Source organism: Andrographis paniculata, unplaced genomic scaffold (assembly GCF_009805555.1).
Source record: "Andrographis paniculata isolate CXL003 unplaced genomic scaffold, ASM980555v1 Contig37END, whole genome shotgun sequence".
Classification (NCBI taxonomy): domain Eukaryota; kingdom Viridiplantae; phylum Streptophyta; class Magnoliopsida; order Lamiales; family Acanthaceae; genus Andrographis; species Andrographis paniculata.
In genome coordinates, this window is record NW_026137570.1 from 7,222,911 (window position 1) to 7,241,980 (window position 19,070).

Consider the following 19,070-nt stretch of genomic DNA (forward strand, 5'->3'; position numbering starts at 1 on the left):
ATCCAATTCCCAAACAAATACACCCTTAATCTTTTTATCTTTATTTCTATTTTATCATAATATAATACTAATATTTTTAAAATTAAAAAAAATAAATTAATATATATAAATATAAGACATAAAAAATAATATTTTATATTAAATGTTAACCTGGATAAAATATATATATATATATATATAAAATCATATCGATTTCAATAGAGGGTACTAATTAATAAAAAAAGAAAAAAAAAAAACAAACAAACAAACAGACGGCAGTTCCGCGATAACAAAGCGCAGAGAGGACAGGTGCACGCGATCCGCTGCCCGCCACTTTATATGCTCCGCTCCCTCCATTTATCCATTGCTTCCGTACACAATCCATGGCCATGGCATCATCCTTCTGCGCTTCTCCACTCCCCTCCACCACTGGAACCTCAACGCGCCTCAATTCTGCTAGTCGCTCCACACTCCACACAGCTCTTCGCCGGAGGAATCCCCCGCCGCTACAAAAATGGAGGAGGAACAACACCTCTTTTGTTGTACTCTGCCAAAAACGCCGAGAAAATCAGCTGGAGTACAGAAAACTTGGCGATTCCGACCTCGTCATTAGCGAAATCACGCTGGGAACTGTACGCGCCTTCCTTGTTTTGACTTGAATTCGTCGAAATTGTTTGTGATTCATGCTTATTTTTTCTTATAACGATGTCTCGGTGATTTATGGAACTGGATTGAGGTAAAATTGCTTATACAGCTGTGTGTTTATGCATTTTTTTGCAGATGACATTTGGGGAGCAGAATACGGAGAAGGAGGCTCACGAGCAGCTTTGTTACGCATTTGAGCGTGGCATTAATATTTTAGATACTGCAGAAATGGTAAATACCACTTCTCTTTGTGATTGATAAAATGATATGAATTATGATATATTTTGCACATTTTGTGCCTATGTGGAGATTTTTGGTAAATTCTCACTTACGCTTCGAACACTTTTTTACTCTCTGATATGGTCGTTTTGTAACATTGCAATTACTAACTAATCTTACCTGAAAGTACGGAAGGTTTTACTAACGGATACCATTGGTCCTTGAAAATTGTCAAAATGGATTTGGATTGAGATCTCAAGATAAGTTATGATTCACAGTTCCATTTGTGACGTTTTTGGAGCAGCACAATAAACATATTTTGAATGTTTTTGGATTGTGTGGACTCGTGGACTAGAACTGGATTTCAAAAGAAACTCTACCATATATCAAATTATAATATAGTAAAAGGCTAAAAGCATTTGTGATGAGATGTACATTAGTACTATAGCAAGCATAATTAGATTTCAACCTTATTTAGGATGTTTAATACTTTGCCTGTAAGATCTGCACGAGCATGTTAAACATAGCCTAGAGCATTCAAGAGTAGAGACATTTTCGCGTTAGAATGGTTAAAATTTGGTTGGGTTAGTTGCTAGTGGATCCATTGTCTTCATCTGTAAGTCTAGGATTTGAGCTGTGAGTCTAATTCCTATAAGATTTTAATAGAATGCATATCAATTGCACGCAGTGTTTCATGTTCTAGACTAATAATCTCTCCTTTTCTATTAATTTCTTGAAAATAAGGTTGATTATTAACTTACCTTCTTATTTTGTTGATGTTCAAGTATCCTGTTCCTGTGAAAAAAGAGACTCAAGGAAGGACAGATCGGTATATTGCAAGCTGGTTGAAGTCACAGCCTCGAGATAAGGTGTTTAAATGCTTTACCAATGCTAGAACTTCTCTTCAGAATTCTGATAGTCTTACCAGGATGATATCTTTGTTATGTTTTCTGTTATCTCCCCTTTCTTTGATTCGAGTTTTGAAATTTTCTAGAAATGATTGTTACCATGATTTGATGATCTAAATTTCTTCAGAGGAGTCCTCAACTGTGTGCTATACAACAGCCTAAATCCTTCTGATTATCTGTTAACATGAACTAGTGAATTCCAGTTAATTCTAGATAAGTTGATCCTAGATTTCTTCAGCTTTTCGTGGTTTAAACTCTTGTTAAGGTTTTGACTTGCAGTAAAGTTTTTATGATATTTATCCCATTTTTTAAACGTATTCGAACATTCTCGAGTAATACTTCATATTTCAAATATCTATTAAGATTTGTGCAATTATGCTTAGTTGCTAAGTATGGCATTTATCTTGATTAGGTCATTCTGGCCACAAAACTTTGTGGTTACAGTGAGCGAATATCATATATTCGTGAGAATTCAAGTGTTGCGCGAGTTGATTCTGCTAATATCAAGGAAAGTGTGGAGAAAAGTCTTAAACGGCTTAATACGGATTACATTGACTTGCTCCAAATACATTGGTAACTTCATAGTTTCTCTTCACATTTCTTATTCTTCTTTTCTTTTCTTGTGTGATCTGTTGCCAACTTGTTCACATTCAAGTGAATGGAACTTCTCTTGATTGTCCCTCAATAATTCTTTCGTCTTGTTGTCTTTTCAATCCTAAAATAAGTTGGAGCACCTATGACCTGTCTGTTCCCTCTACTTCTTCTGAATGAGCTTTATGCCTTTAGTTGCTAGATATATTTGTCTATTTCTAAAATTTGCTCATCTTACATTGGAGGAATATGGTCATAATTTGTGCCTTTTCTCCATTGAAGCAATATTACATATCATTTTATATTTGGGCCTATGCTAATTACAATGGTTAGTTGCTTTGTGTTCAAGGTGCTTCTTGTTCACCTAGTTATTGCTGCAGTATCATGATCCACAACGTATGATGTTCTGTTAACGTTTAATAATATGAACATTAAGTGCACTGGATAAAACAACAGAAAACTAACTCACCCACATAGTGAAGACTTTTCCTTGATCTGAAATCCTTTTACATTTGGAACTAGCTTCAGTTTGTAGTTGTCAGGTGCTTTGAACTTCGAGTTTTGCTTTAGCTGGAAGCTACGTTTCAACTAATGATATATCCAGAGTCAATATATTATAAAGTTGTTTCTTATCTAGCTGAGGCTTTGCTGGAATACACTCATGGAAGTTTGTATCTTTAACATATCCTTGTATAATACATATTAATTTGTTTCAGGCCAGATCGTTACGTTCCATTGTTTGGAGAATATTTGTATGATTCTTCAAGATGGAGGCCAAGTGTGCCATTTGTTGAGCAGCTGAGGGCATTTCAGGAGCTCATTGATCAAGGGAAGGTATGTATACACTATAATTGTTCCTGAAATGCTTTTTGGCATTTGCAATTGCGCAGCAATCAAGGTTAACTAGATTTTGATCAAATAAGGTTTATTTTTTTGTTTCTGACCTCTTAACTTAGTCAATAATCAATAGTGTCTTGAATCTGGTAAATCACAAAGTTTGTTAAATGCTTAATAATCATATCTTAGCTCTCAATCAACAGTTGCCAATGTTGTCAATGTAATGTTAAGGTGCATTGGCAAACTTCTAATATTACTCCCACAAGAAGTGTTAATTTCTATATTAGTCCCATGACAAAGTGAAATACAATGATTGACCAGCTTTTTGTGATCTTAGTACAATTTTCTAGCTATTCAGATTATAGTTTAACGTTGCATGCGGCATACATGACCGTTCAATGGATTGTGTTTCACACAACATTTTTCTGTCCAGATTGACAACTTCAAATTTGTATAGATGAAATGCCAAAAATAAAATAAAATAAAATAAAATAATCCTATTATTTCAAGCCAACATAAATTGTGGAAATTTGCTGTTCATGCCACTAAATTAATTAAACTAATCCATCATTGCAACCAACCTGAACTTGTGGTGGGATTACTTTCTTTATACTAAAAATAGAATTGGCATTTCAGAGGGGTTTCTAATTGCAACTTTGCCTAAATTGTTATAGTTTTTATTTTCTATTTTTAATATTATTATTATTATTTACTTTTCCCTATGCATTGTTGTAATACTCCGGAGTTGTGCCGTTACTTGGCCAACTCCCATGTGTGGATGAGCTGGTGTTAGGCTATTCGAGATTAAATAATAATTAAATGGATTGAATAAACTACTCATTTCAATAATGTGCGGTTCATTTTCGGGAATTCTATTGAAAGAATTCTAGAGTTAATTTGAGGATGGGTGACCCCTTAGAAGTCTTTCCGGAAGGACTCGTGTTGATTTGTGGGGCTAGTCTACAATCTTAACACGTCCGGCTTTGCACAGTTTGCGAGCCTGGGTGTCACAATTGCTTTGATATTCTATGAAATCCTTGTTTGTGTTTGAATAAGTGGATATACATTGGTAGATGATTGTAAGAGCATAACTGCCCTGTGGTTGAAATTTATCGATATATTTGTGTGTGTGTGTGTCATTTTCCATTACCCTTTAGTCCATATTGGCAAGTTTATTAATGATGAACTAGTTTTGTACAGGTTAGATACATTGGTGTTTCCAATGAAACCTCATACGGAGTAATGGAATTTGTTAATGCTGCCAAAAGTGAAGGCCTACCAAAAATAATCAGCATCCAGAACTACTATAGTCTGCTGCTTAGGTGCAAGTTCGAACGTAAGTTATCTTCCTATCTGATCAAGGGCAGATTAACCTTTACAGCATATTACTTTCTCTATCCCGCTCGTGTCTTTTAGCTGTCTTTTATGATCATTCAAATTTCTATTCGAGCTTGTTTAATGAAAGAATGAAAGAAAGAGCTATAAAGCAAATAGAAAATCAATACATATCTGCATTTCGAAAAGAATGGTGATACTATTATAGGATTGTCAGAATCATTCTTATGGACCATATAATCATGTTGCGGATCTACTGTTGTATGAACTCCTTGCGCGTAGTTGACCATTGTTATTACACTTTAAGGACAAGGGTAAATTATATCGGTAGTTTTTAACCCAAAACAAATCGTAGATAGCTGGTTTTTCCCCGTTCATTGTAATGTTTTTGTAACCAAAAATGCATATTACACCCCATGACTGTTTACAAGCTTTATAAAGTAAAGAAGTGAACGATAAAAGGTGGAATGCCAGGAAGAGTTTTGACACCTGATTTGTATTTTGCTGAGATATTCAAACGCTACGAATGCATTCCAAAATCTAGAAATTTGAATTTCCATTTCTCACATTGTGCTTCCGAGATGCAACTAACTGATGTAATTCTATCATTTGAATTGTTTTAGGCTCATTTGTTTGAATTTATGGTGTCCAGTTGACCTTGTTGAAGTTTGCCACCCGAAGAACTGCAACGTTGGCTTACTTGCTTATTCGCCACTTGCGGGCGGAGCTTTGTCCGGGAAATATCTCGACCCTAATTCAGAAGCTGCAAAGAAAGGGAGGTTTAGCCTGTTCCCGGGCTATATGGAAAGATACAACAAGTCCCTGTCTAAGGTATGCATCACTAGTCAGTCATTAAACATGGTATCTCATTCATGCATTTGCACAAACATATTATTTTTGATGCTCTACTTCTCCAAGGTGATCATCATTGATTAAATGTTTTTTTTTTATGGGTAATGATATAATATCTAGGTTTAGTAACATCACTGCACAAAGAATACATCAAAAAAAAAATAAAAAATCTTGATTAAATAGTACAATTGAATGTCTTCACAAAGGGAGCTCTTTGGAATTTAGCAAATAGCGGTGAGGCGTTCTTTGAGAATTTAGGAGTGCTTTTAAATACTTTCTTTTGGTGTGTGTTTTGATTTTTTTTTTTGTGAAATAATTGTTGGATGTTATGTTTCGTAGGAAAAAAATAATGCTTTGTGATCCTATTATTTTTCTAGTGTTTTTAAGTGGTATATATATAGTTTTAAGGATAAATTATTTTTTTAGTCCGTAACTCGTCTAGTCCTGTAATTGGAGTTTGTTGCAAATTAGTCCCCTAAGTGGAGAATTTTTGAATTTTTAATCCTCCGGCGCCGGAGATTCCTACGTGATACCCGCGTGACTCACCGGAGGACACGTGTCTGCCAAGTCAGCAACACCCGGCGGATACATGAATTATTTTTTCTTAAAAAAATCTAATTTATTTATTTTGTCTTTTTCAAAAAATAAAAAATTTACAAAAAATTTGAAAACAAAAATCTACGTGTCCGCTAGCTTACTTGACGGATACATGTCCTCCGGCCAGCCACATGAGTGCCACACATAGGCATCTCCAGCTCCGGACGACTAAAATTGTAAAATTAATTTGCGTCAGGATCTAGTTGCAGACTAAAATGATAAAGGACTCTAGTGATTAAAAAAATTATTACTCTAATTTTAATTATTTTTTTTATTTTTTATTTTCTTTGTTGAGTATGTTTTTATGAATTATTCTTAAAGAGATAAGATAGAAATAATTGTGTAAATAAAGAAAAGTTGCAAAAATTTTGGGAGATTCTAAATTAGAAATAATAGAAAAAAACTTTTGAGTTGCAAAGTAAAGAAATAGATAGAAAAAAAAATTTTATGTTTATATTTTTAAATTTGAATTTTTAAATTTGTTATTTACCCATAATTTAGAAGAACTATATGTATGATCCTAATTCCTTATTTATCTGTTTACATTTAAAGCATTGGGTGTACAAATTATCCTAAAAAAACTCCATGTTTTCTGTTTCCATGCACTTTTTCCTCTTTGAAAAATTTCAATAAATTTTGCAACTTCAACTTCCAGGAAGCAACAGCAGTATATCTTGATGTAGCAAAGAAGCACGGGCTAACCCTAGTCGAACTAGCTCTTGCATTTGCGCGCGACCAGCCATTTATTACCAGTTCAATAATTGGTGCGACATCGATGGACCAACTAAAACAAGACTTGGACGCATTTTTGATGACTGAGAGACCTTTGGCAGCTGAAGTCCTTACAGATATAGATAATACTTTCAAGAGGTACAAAGATCCCGCCATTGATTAGAATTTACTTTACATGATATTTTTTCGAATTAAGATGATTTTTTTGCGGCAATTCTACACCATTTTTCATTGAAACTTTACCCGATTATAAGCAATGCTTTTGAAACTTGATCGGAATATTTTTATGGGTACAATGTGGTGAATAGTATTTTTTGCTTGGATTGATTTTTTTTTTTTTTTTTTTTTCTGTCGAATAAAAGTTCTCAAATTTGAAGTATGTCCAATTATACGACCATTTTGAATGGTATTATTCTCGATGGCAGAATATTAGAATTCTCGATGATTGGTATAGCGATAACTTTTGAGAAGGTAACTGTAGAGGATACTTTGAAGACATGGGAAATGTAGGTTATATACTAAGGAAAATGTAGATAAATATTTTAGATCCTCATTTTCAATAATAATAATATATATTTTACTTCCTTATATTTTATTTAATATTATATATGATTAATTTAAATATTAAACCAAATATTTATTTTAGTTTATTATTATTATTATTTGTACTATTTCAAACATATGGAAATACAATCAAACAAACAGGGTATTCTTTGCACTTTTATTTCACAACAATTGATTTTATATTATGGTTTGAATTAAGATTAAACTATTTTGAAGTGGCAGTAGAATTGAATTGTGGACAATATATACAACAATCAATATTTTTACTACAAACTTGAGCAACTATAGGTATAGATTCCCACTATTTGGTGTGATTATCAATCCATATACAACAACATTTGTATAAAAGTTTTTAGAAATTTTTTAGAAATAGTAAACAATATTTTTTAGAAATTATATTGGATGAGTTTACTCGTAACTTTTCACTCGATTTTACTATTTTAATTTTTTTAGACTTCGATGGTCAATAATGCAATCTTGTTATTTTCTCCTAAAAATTGTAACACTTATATTTAACTTTTAGAATTTTTTTCAAATGGGTTTTCGATCAGTTGACCATTAGTTGACCAGGTCGTCGTCATAAACGACAAAAATATGCGCAAACATATTTGAAATGCGCAACTGGTGTAGAATTATGTATTATGCTCCAATAACTAAAGGCAATAATAAATCACCATTATCAATAGTGCTTTTAAGCCCTTTTTTATCCGCATTTACAAATAGGTAATAATAATTATAATAATAAATTTTTATTTAAAAAAATATTTTAGAAAAAAAAAGAGTTAGAAGTTGAAAATTGGAAAAACTTTAATGATTTTTTTTATTATTTTAATTGAATAGTAATTTTTATGTTATGTTTTATAAAAATAGTGTATTTTATGGTGTAAAATTATGAATGTTAAATATTATTTCTTGTCGTTCAAATGCATAAAGAAATATTTGAGTACGAACTTTAATAAAAATAGAAAATTATTATTGTGGAAAAAAAATTATGTTATTTATAATAAATACAAAAAATTTATACAAATTATATTTGATTTGGATTTAAGTGGGTCATATTTTCTAAATGGATCATTTGATTCTCCTTCTGGATCGATTTGTTTTCCAACTTGATTTTCGATGGTTTTTTTAATCCGAAGAGATTTGGTTTTCGATTTGATTTTGCCTGAGGTCTCCGTGCAGACCATTTGATCATCGACTTTGGATTTGATGTCCTCTTTGGACAATCCAAGGCTTTGATCTTTGGTTTGAATTTGCCGCTTTTTGGAGAGCTTTGGTCTCCTTGTAGGCGATATGATCATCGACTTTGGATTTGATGTCTTATTTAGACGATCCGAGGCTTTGATCTTTGCTTTGTCTTTTTCGCTTTTGGAGGACTTTGGTCTCCGTGTTGGCGATTTGATCATCTGCTTTGGATTTGGTGTGTTCTTTGGATGATTTGCGGCTTTAATCTTTGGTTTGCCTTTTCCGGCCCGTGTGGGCGATTCGATCGTCGGCTTTGGATTTGATGTCCTCTTTGGATGATCCACGACTTTGATCTTTGGTTTGCCTTTTCCGCCTTTTGGAGAGTTTCGGTCTCCGTGTGGGCAATTCGATCGTCGGCTTTGGATTTGATGTCCTCTTTGGATGATTCGAGACTTTGATATTTGGTTTGCCTTTTCAGCTTTTTGGAGAGCTTCGGTCTCCGTGAGGGCGATTCGATCGTCGGCGGCTTTGGATTTGATGTCCTCTTTGGACAATCCGCGGTTTTGATCTTTGGTTTGCCTTTTTCGCTTTTTGGAAAGCTTCGGTCTCCGTGTGGGCGATTCGATCGTCGGCTTTGGATTTGATGTCCTCTTTGGATAATCCGCGGTTTTGATCTTTGGTTTGTCTTTTCGCCTTTTGGTGAGCTTCGATCTCCATGTGGACGATTCGATCGTCGACTTTAGATTTAATGTCTTTTTGGACGATCCGCGGCTTGAATCTTTGAGGAGGTAGATTTGGTGCTCCATAACACTTTTGGCGCCGTGTCCCTTTGACTTTAGGATCAAAGAGAGCCTGGTTGATGCTTTGGTGAAGAACGCGATGAACACCTTGAAGCTTTGGGATAAACTTTGGATATTCTTCCTTGGCTTTGATGGATTTTTCAACGGCTTTTGGAGTTATGATCCTTAAAGAGATGGATTTGGTGCTCCATAACACTTTTGGCGTCGTATCCCTTTGACTTTTGAATCGAAGATGGCCTAGTTGATGCTTTGTAGAAGAACGCGATGAACATTTTGAAGCTTTGAGAGAAACTTTAGAGATCTTCCCTTGGCTTTGACGAATTCTTCAACGGCTTTGAGAGCTTTGATCCTTCCTCCGGCTTGGACATACGACGATGAACGTTAACTTCATTTGTCCAAATTAGTGACTTTCGACGAAGAACACTTCGAAAGACACAAAGAATATGAAGAACAATACATAGAGAGTTTAGAAACTTACCATTTTGCTTGAATTCTTGATGTAACTTCAGTGTGTCAAATGAACTAACCATGACTCCTATTTATAGGGGAGGGGTGGCCTTGGCTTCCTTTTTTAATGGGGCCACGTGGTGCGTCCTAATCGACTAACAAGAAGATTTTACAATCTTTCATTTTCTCAGATGTCGTTTTCTATTCTTGACGGATTTGATTGTGCATCTTCCTTTCTCGCCAAGATCTTTATATCATTGCCTTTTTTTCGGAAGATATTAATTTATATACTTCATTTATTGACAAGATTAATTTATTTTGCTGTTAAATTTATTATGACTCTATTTATGCACGTAATATTTATACGATATCTTCCATTTTAAGCAGATTTTCGCATTAATGATTGATATTTATTGTATAAAAATTAACACACGTGCATAATTAAATATCATATATTTATTTTATTGCAATTTTATTTTCTTCCAAAATAAATGATATTTAATTTAATTTAGACATATATTTTTAGTGCCTACAATTATTTTATTTTTTATAAAATATATATTTTTTATTTATGATAATCTAAAAATAATGTATATAAATTTAAATGACAAAAAAATTATAAATTATTTTTAAAAAAGTTGCTAACCAAATAAAAATAACAATAAATTTGAACGATGCAAAAATATAAATATTTTTAAGTCCAAAGATTATTTTTGACAATTTGTTTTAATTTTTTCTTTTGCACAAAAATTTCTATATATTTTTCAAAAAAAAATTAATATACAACATTCATCATTATTTTTGTATTATCTATACCATTTCTTATACTTTCATCATTCCATAAAAATAATACTATTTGGAAAGTAATGATGAAAGTAATGTGTATAATATAAAATAAATGTGTACAATCTTTGGATTTTTTAAAGATTATTTTTTATATTTAAAAAAAAATAATTTATTTTAAATTATTATCTTAATCCTTATTTTTATTACATTAAAATAAGTATTAAATTTAAATTTTATTATTCAAATTTTAAATTTTCAAAATATATTCTAGTCTATTATTTTATTTTATTATCTAAAATTGAAACATTTTGAGTGTGTTTGTTTTGTAAAATTATTTGAAAAAATTCTTTCAAGTGAGTTATAAAAAATTATATATGTATATAAAAATAATTAATATACATATAATATATTAATTAATATTTTTTTTTTGATAAAAAGAACACCTTTTAATACTTATAAAAGAAAGTTGCCCAACCTCAATTGTGTTTTTTTGATTTAAAATTGATTTAAAATTAATTTGAAATAAAAAATTAATTTAAATAATATTTTAATATAATATTTTATTAAAAAAATAGTGTAATTTTATTGAAAAAGCTAAGTATCCAACCAATAAATGAGAATAGAAAGCATCTTACTTGTTTTCTGTCTCATATTCTCCAATTTATTTTAATTATTTTTTCATGTACATTATTATTGTACAGTTTAATTTGGTAGAACTTGGGTCTTCAAAATCTCAATTTTCTTTTTTAAATATATAATATTTAAAATTTTAAAGTAATTTTTTTTCTTTTAAATTTAGTAACTATTATTTTATTATTTTAATCACGTCATTATAATTTATATTAAAATAGTTTTATAATTAGATTTTTTTTTATTTTTTTTTATTATTATTATTTTTTTTTTTTTTTTTTACATTTGGTCTTTTTGCGCAAAAAAAGTCAGAACAACAGTCCTGGAAGACATGTATCCGCCAAACAACATTTACATGGTGTATGGGTCGAAAATTTTATTTTCTTAAAAAAAATTGTTGTATTTTGAGAATTTTTAATAAAAGTTTAAAATAATATCTGCCATAGACTCATGGTCACAAGTCCAACCCCTACACAACCAAGTCATCCCTTACGGACTATACTGATTATTTTTATATTATAGAAGAGTTCCTCGTTCTTTAAGGGTGTGTTTGTTTTGGGGGATTGGATTATAAATACACTGTTCATCCTATTTTTCATTCCAAAAAAATTAAATAAAATACCTATTTTTTTATTTTTTATATTATACTAAAAATCAATTTTACATTCAAAACATCACATCAAGGCCTATTTATATCACATCATACAACTATTCAAATTCAAAATTTTTACTATTCAAATTTAAACTCAAAATCGAAACCCCCAGACAAACACACCCAATAAATCGCGTTTATCTAAAAAAAACAAAATCAAACCAGCCATATAAATCGCGTTTATCTAAAAAAAACCAAAATCAAACCAGCCATCTAAAACTAAAGGTAATTGGTCAAACAATACTGCGGTCGACTCCGACTATACATTAATTAGCAATAGAAGGAAGCGTAACCACTACTTGTGTTGTGTTGTGTTTCCTATCTCTAATGTCTCCCATTACTTCCACCCACTCAATAAAATGCTTGTATCTTAGGACTTGCCTTTTATTTTTATTTTTATTTAAATAATAACTTAAATGCAATATTTTATTTAATAAATAATACTCTCTTTTATCTCAAGATAATTGATTATATTTATTAATGATACGATATTTAACGTAAATAAAAATTAAATAATTGTGAGTTATGATATTTTCATACTATGCGTTGAAAAATTGTCGCCCTGAAAAATATGTAGATTGTTTCATTGTTATAATGTTTGTTTGCGAATGACATTTGCCCATCGATGGCCAAGTTCGAATAGAAATTAAATAACACAATGGCTGGTCAAGATTTGATAACCCAATTCGATATAACAATCTATACTTGAAGGATTTCAAAGATGTACAATAAAGTCACGCAAGGTATAGAATGAATTCCAATCATCTCCAACCATCCTTTTTAGATATCCGCCTATAAGAAATTAGAGATTAAATTGCAGTTAAAACACTAACAGACTACTTGTCTAACTGATAGCAAATTTGTTCATATGTTGATCTTCCTTTCAGATTTGAAAAAATCAAATTCTCTTCTTTTTTTTTTTTTTTTTTCAAATGAGCTTCAATTTGTCATTTATGCTCAAAATCTTCTTAAACACGACGAGTATAAAAAGAAAAAGAAACAAATATTTTCTCTCGCTACAAATAGACCAATTTTTTTTTTCACTCTACTAGATTGTCTTACACAATTTGCATGCAAAAATCAAAACATCATTTTAATTGTGTTAAGACGGATTCCAACTTAAAATCAATTAGTTGTAAGTGGAGTAGTCATTCATCTCTTATAAGGTAGGGGAATCATAACATTACATCTAATGTGGGATACTTAACACTCATCCTTGAGATGATAATCTCGAAAATTCATACAGGATCTAAACCCAATACAAGTACCATGACTTTGATACCATATTAAGACGGGGATCTGGAATTCCAACTTAAAACTAATTAGTTGTAAGTGAAGTAGCCCTTCACCCCTTATAAGATAGGAGAATCTCAACATTACATCCAATACAATGCTTTGTCAAAATATCCCCTATGGTTTAACTTCATCTTTCATTTGTGGCGTCGACCTCAAGTCTTGATATACTGTACAATTAATGTAACATATGATAAAACAAAACAAAATAAAAAATAATATTGTAACACGCTTAAAATATTTATTGTAATAGTACTCAATAATTCTTTTTCAATAACATATACATTAGAGTTTCGAAGATGACAATGGTTCGATGAAGTTGGTCTAAGAGGCAAGAAATTATATGACAAGGAAGTGAAGAAGAAAACGACCATGAAAGAATGAAAAGAAACACAATAAAAGCATTAAAGAAAACGATGATAGATCGAGAGATGAAAAAAAAAAAGATAAATCATGTTGAAGTCTTCAAATAATTATTTCAATATAAAATTTTACAATTCAAAATTTAAACTTCAAACTCTCAAAACCACAATTAAACACACCCTTATAGTGTAAGTACATATATATATATATATAATACTCAAATTTGTACTCATTTCAAATTTATATTCATCACTATTCATCCCATATGATTCTTAATAAAAATATTACTATATCAAATATTGTTTATATAAAATAATCAAATTTGTACTCATTTCAAATCACAAATCAAATAAATAAAAAATTATATCTAGACATTTGCACGGTATTAAGTTCGACCGGGAGTTTATACAGTGCGCACTTTCGAGAAGCAACTGCGAATTTTCACGTCATAAAAAAATAAAAAAAATTATATCTAAAAAGAATTATTTTAAACAATTTAATAATAATAATAATAACAATAATAAAACCTAAAAGTATTCCCATGCACCAAGATTATAGTGCATTCTACTATATATATATATATATATATATATGATTGCACAATACAATCCAAAGCAACTAATTAAACATGTTCCAACATAGATCAACAACAACACTACTTTCCCTAGTGGTCTTCTTGTTCTTGATGGCGGAGCCCCGCCGTGTGGGCGGCGCCGGCAGCCCGTCGCCGCGGCCGGCGCCGGAGGACGCAATTCTATTCTCGCGGTGGCTAGTGAACCAAAGCTCATACGGAGTATTAGCCACCCTCGATCCGCTGGGGCTACCCTTTGGTAACGTGATGTCTTTCAGTGATGGCGGCAAAGGCATTCCGTATTTCTACTTGACCACCCTCCTCGACCCCACCGGCGCTTACGCCCTCCGCCGCCCCCGTGCATCCTTAACCCTCTCTGAGTATCCACTCGGCTTTTGTACCGAAACTAACGAACCTCAATGGCCCGTTTGCGCGAAGATTACGCTCTCGGGAAGGGTATTTTTGTACTTACATGTGTTTCGAATGTTTTAATATTTTTTTAATTCGAAAAAAATTTGAACTTTTCTTATTTACATATTATTATTATATTTTTCCTTATGGTGTAAAGAAAATAGGCTTTTTTTTTATAATAAAATAGATTTCATTAGTCTAAATTCAAAGTATTATTTTTACTATTTTCTTCTGTCTCACTAAAAAATATTTATTTTTTTATTTATTTTTAAAAAATCATACACTAATATCAAAATATATTTTAACTTTTACTTAAATTACAAACATAATATACAATTACCTTATACATAAAGTGAAAGGTAAAAAATATCAAAACCTCTTACGTACATTCAATAACTAATAAAATACTATTATTTGTTAATCTATAACAAAACTTAAAAGGACTCATTTCGATTGGGACGAAGGAAGTAAATTTGTTTTTTTAATTAAAAACTATTATTTCTTCTAATTTGTATCTTTTTTTTACATAAAGTACAAATAATAAAAAAATATATTTCATATTAAAATTCGTGTTAAAAATAAATGAATTTATATTTTTTTTTATGACGGATAGAATATAATTTGTAAAAAAATTTAACAGATATGCACTTTTTTAATATTGTTATTATTATTATTGAAAAAAAAATAATAGTTAAATGAGATATTTTATAAAAAATTATAATAAGCATATAATTGAAATGAAATAAGTTCAAAATGATTATTAGCATCTCATTTGTACATAATTTTGTTTATTTAATCAGTTGAGAATATTGGCTCCAAATTCAAGGGAAGGTGTGTTTGCTCAAGATGCTTTGTTCAGAGATCACCCTCAGTTGGCAGGTAAATTAAATACACCATCCGTCTCAATGTAATAGTCTTGTTTATCATTTTTATTCATCTTAAAACAATAGTCTTATTTCTATAAATAACCATATCACCATAAAACTACCTCTACTTTTTCATTTTTATACACAATTGTCACTATTTTTTACACTAATACACTGACAAGAGAAAAAAAGTCTTTTATCCGTACTTTTTACCCACAACCAATATTCCTTAAATTCCGTGCCCAAATTAATTAAGACTATATTTATGAGATGGATGGAGTATATTTTATTTTCATCACCTGTGAAAGTAAAAAATATACCGTCGTGTTTTTATTTTATTTTATTTTTCAAAATATCAAACTAAATTAAAGATTTATTTTTTATATTATATTAAAAATAATTTTATATTTTAAATACCGCATCGATTCAAATATTTATATTATATTATACAATAATTTAAATTTAAATTTTTATTATTTAAAATTCAAACCATCAACCAATCACACCCTAAAATTATAACTATACCATTATTTATTAATTGTACTTTTTTGGACATTTCAGTCACATTTTTACACATTTTCATTGAAGGCACAGATAATAAAATATATTCTATCCATCCCACGTACCGTATCTGCTACAATGTAGATACAGTATTTTAGGAGGGGTGTAATTAGTAGATAATTAAGGATATATTAGTGAAAATAATTATTCTATAATATAAATAATTATAAATTAAGATTAAGATAACTAATTAGTTTAATTAAAATTTTAAAAAAAAAATTAAAAAGTTTAAAATGAGATTAAAGTGTATAATCATCTTCCCAAAAAAGAAAGTGACATAGTATGTGGACGGACAGAAACGGCAACATGAACATGATATGTGGGACGGAGAGAGTATATTGTATTAAAAACATATTTTTAAAAAGAAAAAAAAATAAAAATTGGATGAATAAAGTTGGTATTCAAATTAAATTTAAAACATCTATAAATAAAATTTCGATTATTTTCGGATCGATGCAGGATGGCCAACCCAACCAGAGAGAGGGTTTCACTTCTTCAAATTGGTGGTAGATCAAATATTTTTGGTTAATCTTATGGCCCCGGCAAGGTATCCCAATGTCAAAGACTACATTCGCTACAACAATCTTTGATCGAACAACACGCACAAGCCTTAACGAGCGAAGAGTAGTGCTTGCAGATTTCTACATTACCAAAATAATAAAATAAACGGTGATCGAATTTCATATATAAAGTTCGATTAACTTATTTCCTACTTCTCTATTTCTACCTATGTTAAGAATCTGTCGTCAAAGTTGTGGTTTGTTTGAAGAAGTTGTGATTATATGTATTTTAGTTGTATATTGTTCGTTGTAATATTTTTAACGTGAAATTAGTTGTCGTGGAATGTTTTGTATGAAAAATAAATATTAATTTTTAAATATATATAAAAGGAAAAAAAAAAAGAAATGAAATAAAAATGCAAAATAAAACTCTTTTTTTTTTTAATTAAAAAAATGCTATAATTAATTCATCATTATATACTTCTAATTTTCAACTGTACTATATTATATCTTTGCGGTATGTTTATGTCTTTGCGGTTTGTTTTATGGGTGATGTTTACAATGTTAATTGAGATTAATTAATATTGTATTAAGAACTTATATAGGCAAAAATTATATACGATATATATATATATATGGGGCGTGACAATTAGCTGATAGCTGTTAGCTGATTCAATTAGCTGGTTTGACTAACTGATTCGATTAACTGTTTGTATTAACATGTTTGGTAAAATAACTGTTTGATATTAGCTCTTTATACGTAAAATGACAATTGAGGATATTTCTATTTTATTCTTGTTTCTAATATATATTCAATTATGTTCTTTTGAGTTTAGAATGTTTAAAATTTTTGTTATTAGTTATTGAAAATTGTAAAAGTGTTATAAAATTATTTATTTTTATTACAGTTAGATTTAAAAAATAATATATTTGAAAATATATAAATATTTTTTTTATTGGAAATGATGTAAAATATAAAATAATAAATTTTTCGTATATATATTTATTATGTTAGTTATGGATTAGTTCATTATATTTATAATTTTCAATAAATTTAATTTATTTTTAGTATAAAATTTATATAATGTAATTTTAATAAAATAAATAAATTATTAATATTTATATTTTTTTTATTTTATGTTGATTTTAATAAATTTATATATTTTATAATTAAAATAATTTTTATATAAAAATTAATTATTTTAAATTTATAAAAGTAAAACTATAATATAATAAAATATTCTAATATAATTAATAAATAATCAAAATATATTTATTTGTGTAAAATGTATAATAAATTTTTAAGGGCATATAAGGAATAAAAAATTTTTTACAGAAAAAGTTATTTAACGCTGGGTAAGTTAGCTTTTCAGAAATTAGTTTTTTGGGTTCGAAAAGCTATTCCAAAAAGCTAATTTACCAAACACTTAAATTAGCTTTTTGACTGGTCAAACAGTTAAAAGTTGTTCAATAAGCTAAAAGTTCTTCAAAAAGCTATTTGCCAAACACCCCATAGTAAAATGAGTGTGTTAATATAATATAAAGACATAATAAATGTTGTAGTACATGTCGATACAACATATACTAATACATATTATAACTGATCTCAAATATATTGTCGGTCCTACAATGATGCATTTTACATTTCAAAATCCAATTCTAACACTAATGATATGTGTAATGGAATAAAATGTGAATTCTTAAATTTGTTATGTTAAGATACCATCTTCTACTTGTTATTTAAACGATGAACATATTATAGAATGATCTATATGTAAAAAAAAAAATAATAATAAAAAATAATAATAATAACAAACAACACACAAATATTTGTTTACCCAATTCGGCCCTCAACTGGCCCATGTTTGGGGCACCAATTCAGGATATTCCATTGTATTATTATGCATAAACAATGTACAATAAATTTCACACAAACTCTACTCATTTACAGTATTGATGTGTTAATTAATTCAATATAAGGCTGAATTAATCTTAATCATTTAATTATCTTAATTAAATAAAATTAATTTAAGTAATTAAGCTATTAATGACTCAAATTCATTTCAGCAATGTTGAATGGCGAAATTCAACATACTATCCAACTTGTTAATAGACACATACAAATTAAATATATTGATTTTTTTACTATATATGCAAGTACTTTTTTTTTTTTTTTTTTTCCGCAAAAGTTAATATTCAAGTCATCGACCTCCATTGATTGTGCTCTAAATAGGGACGTTAATACAAACAACCATCACTTTTTCCCTCATTTCATACTCTTTGAAATTCTTTTATTTCAAGCTCACCAAACAAACACACTGACATTCGACGAAAGACAACATATTACTGGAAACCTTTCAACATGTCTTCTTCGACCCTAATAATACATGATAAGACTCTCGGACTCAATGTAACCATGCACCTACAAGTATAAAATCACATGTGTACTTCTATCCATTGGCGGAAGACTACACCTATAGACTACAATATTATTTAAATAAGTATATTATAGTAAAAACTAAGTCACAAATACTTCAGAAAAAAACTCAATTGTATTTAAAATCAGTAAACTTATTCAAATCTATGAGTATATGGTTTGGTTTGGATGAAATTAGCATGACAACATAAAATTAGCAATAATACATCGGACATCAGTGTCAATTGAAAATTTGACATTATTTTAGTCAAATTAACTTAAAAGGTATAACATCAGTGGAATAACTTCGGTAAAGTCATGCCCCCCGCC

General features: G+C 29.7%; 2 protein-coding genes across 2 annotated transcripts; both read left to right on the forward strand.

The window, feature by feature from the left end:
* The first annotated feature begins 258 nt into the window (after positions 1-258).
* LOC127250460 (uncharacterized) lies at positions 259-7,022 on the forward strand. Its single transcript, XM_051273763.1, has 8 exons — positions 259-611; positions 760-855; positions 1,629-1,712; positions 2,164-2,324; positions 3,059-3,176; positions 4,380-4,515; positions 5,167-5,345; positions 6,619-7,022. Exons 1-8 carry the CDS (start codon positions 363-365, stop codon positions 6,856-6,858), a joined length of 1,263 nt encoding a protein of 420 aa, XP_051129720.1. The 5' UTR covers positions 259-362; the 3' UTR covers positions 6,859-7,022.
* A 7,006-nt stretch (positions 7,023-14,028) lies between these two features.
* LOC127250505 (uncharacterized) lies at positions 14,029-16,622 on the forward strand. Its single transcript, XM_051273823.1, has 3 exons — positions 14,029-14,442; positions 15,198-15,276; positions 16,284-16,622. The coding sequence occupies exons 1-3, from the start codon at positions 14,044-14,046 to the stop codon at positions 16,412-16,414; spliced, it is 609 nt and encodes a 202-aa protein (XP_051129780.1). The 5' UTR covers positions 14,029-14,043; the 3' UTR covers positions 16,415-16,622.
* The last annotated feature ends 2,448 nt before the right edge of the window (positions 16,623-19,070 follow it).

What these genes read in the sequence shown, in the direction of transcription:
- LOC127250505 (XM_051273823.1), top strand. Translation starts at nt 14,044, where the DNA reads ATGTTCCAACATAGATCAACAACAACACTACTTTCCCTAGTGGTCTTC. An exon ending in AGATTACGCTCTCGGGAAGG is followed by an intron (nt 14,443 to 15,197) that starts GTATTTTTGTAC and finishes TTATTTAATCAG; the next exon opens with TTGAGAATATTGGCTCCAAA. An exon ending in AGATCACCCTCAGTTGGCAG is followed by an intron (nt 15,277 to 16,283) that starts GTAAATTAAATA and finishes GGATCGATGCAG; the next exon opens with GATGGCCAACCCAACCAGAG.
- LOC127250460 (XM_051273763.1), top strand. Translation starts at nt 363, where the DNA reads ATGGCCATGGCATCATCCTTCTGCGCTTCTCCACTCCCCTCCACCACT. An exon ending in GCGAAATCACGCTGGGAACT is followed by an intron (nt 612 to 759) that starts GTACGCGCCTTC and finishes ATTTTTTTGCAG; the next exon opens with ATGACATTTGGGGAGCAGAA. An exon ending in AGTCACAGCCTCGAGATAAG is followed by an intron (nt 1,713 to 2,163) that starts GTGTTTAAATGC and finishes TATCTTGATTAG; the next exon opens with GTCATTCTGGCCACAAAACT.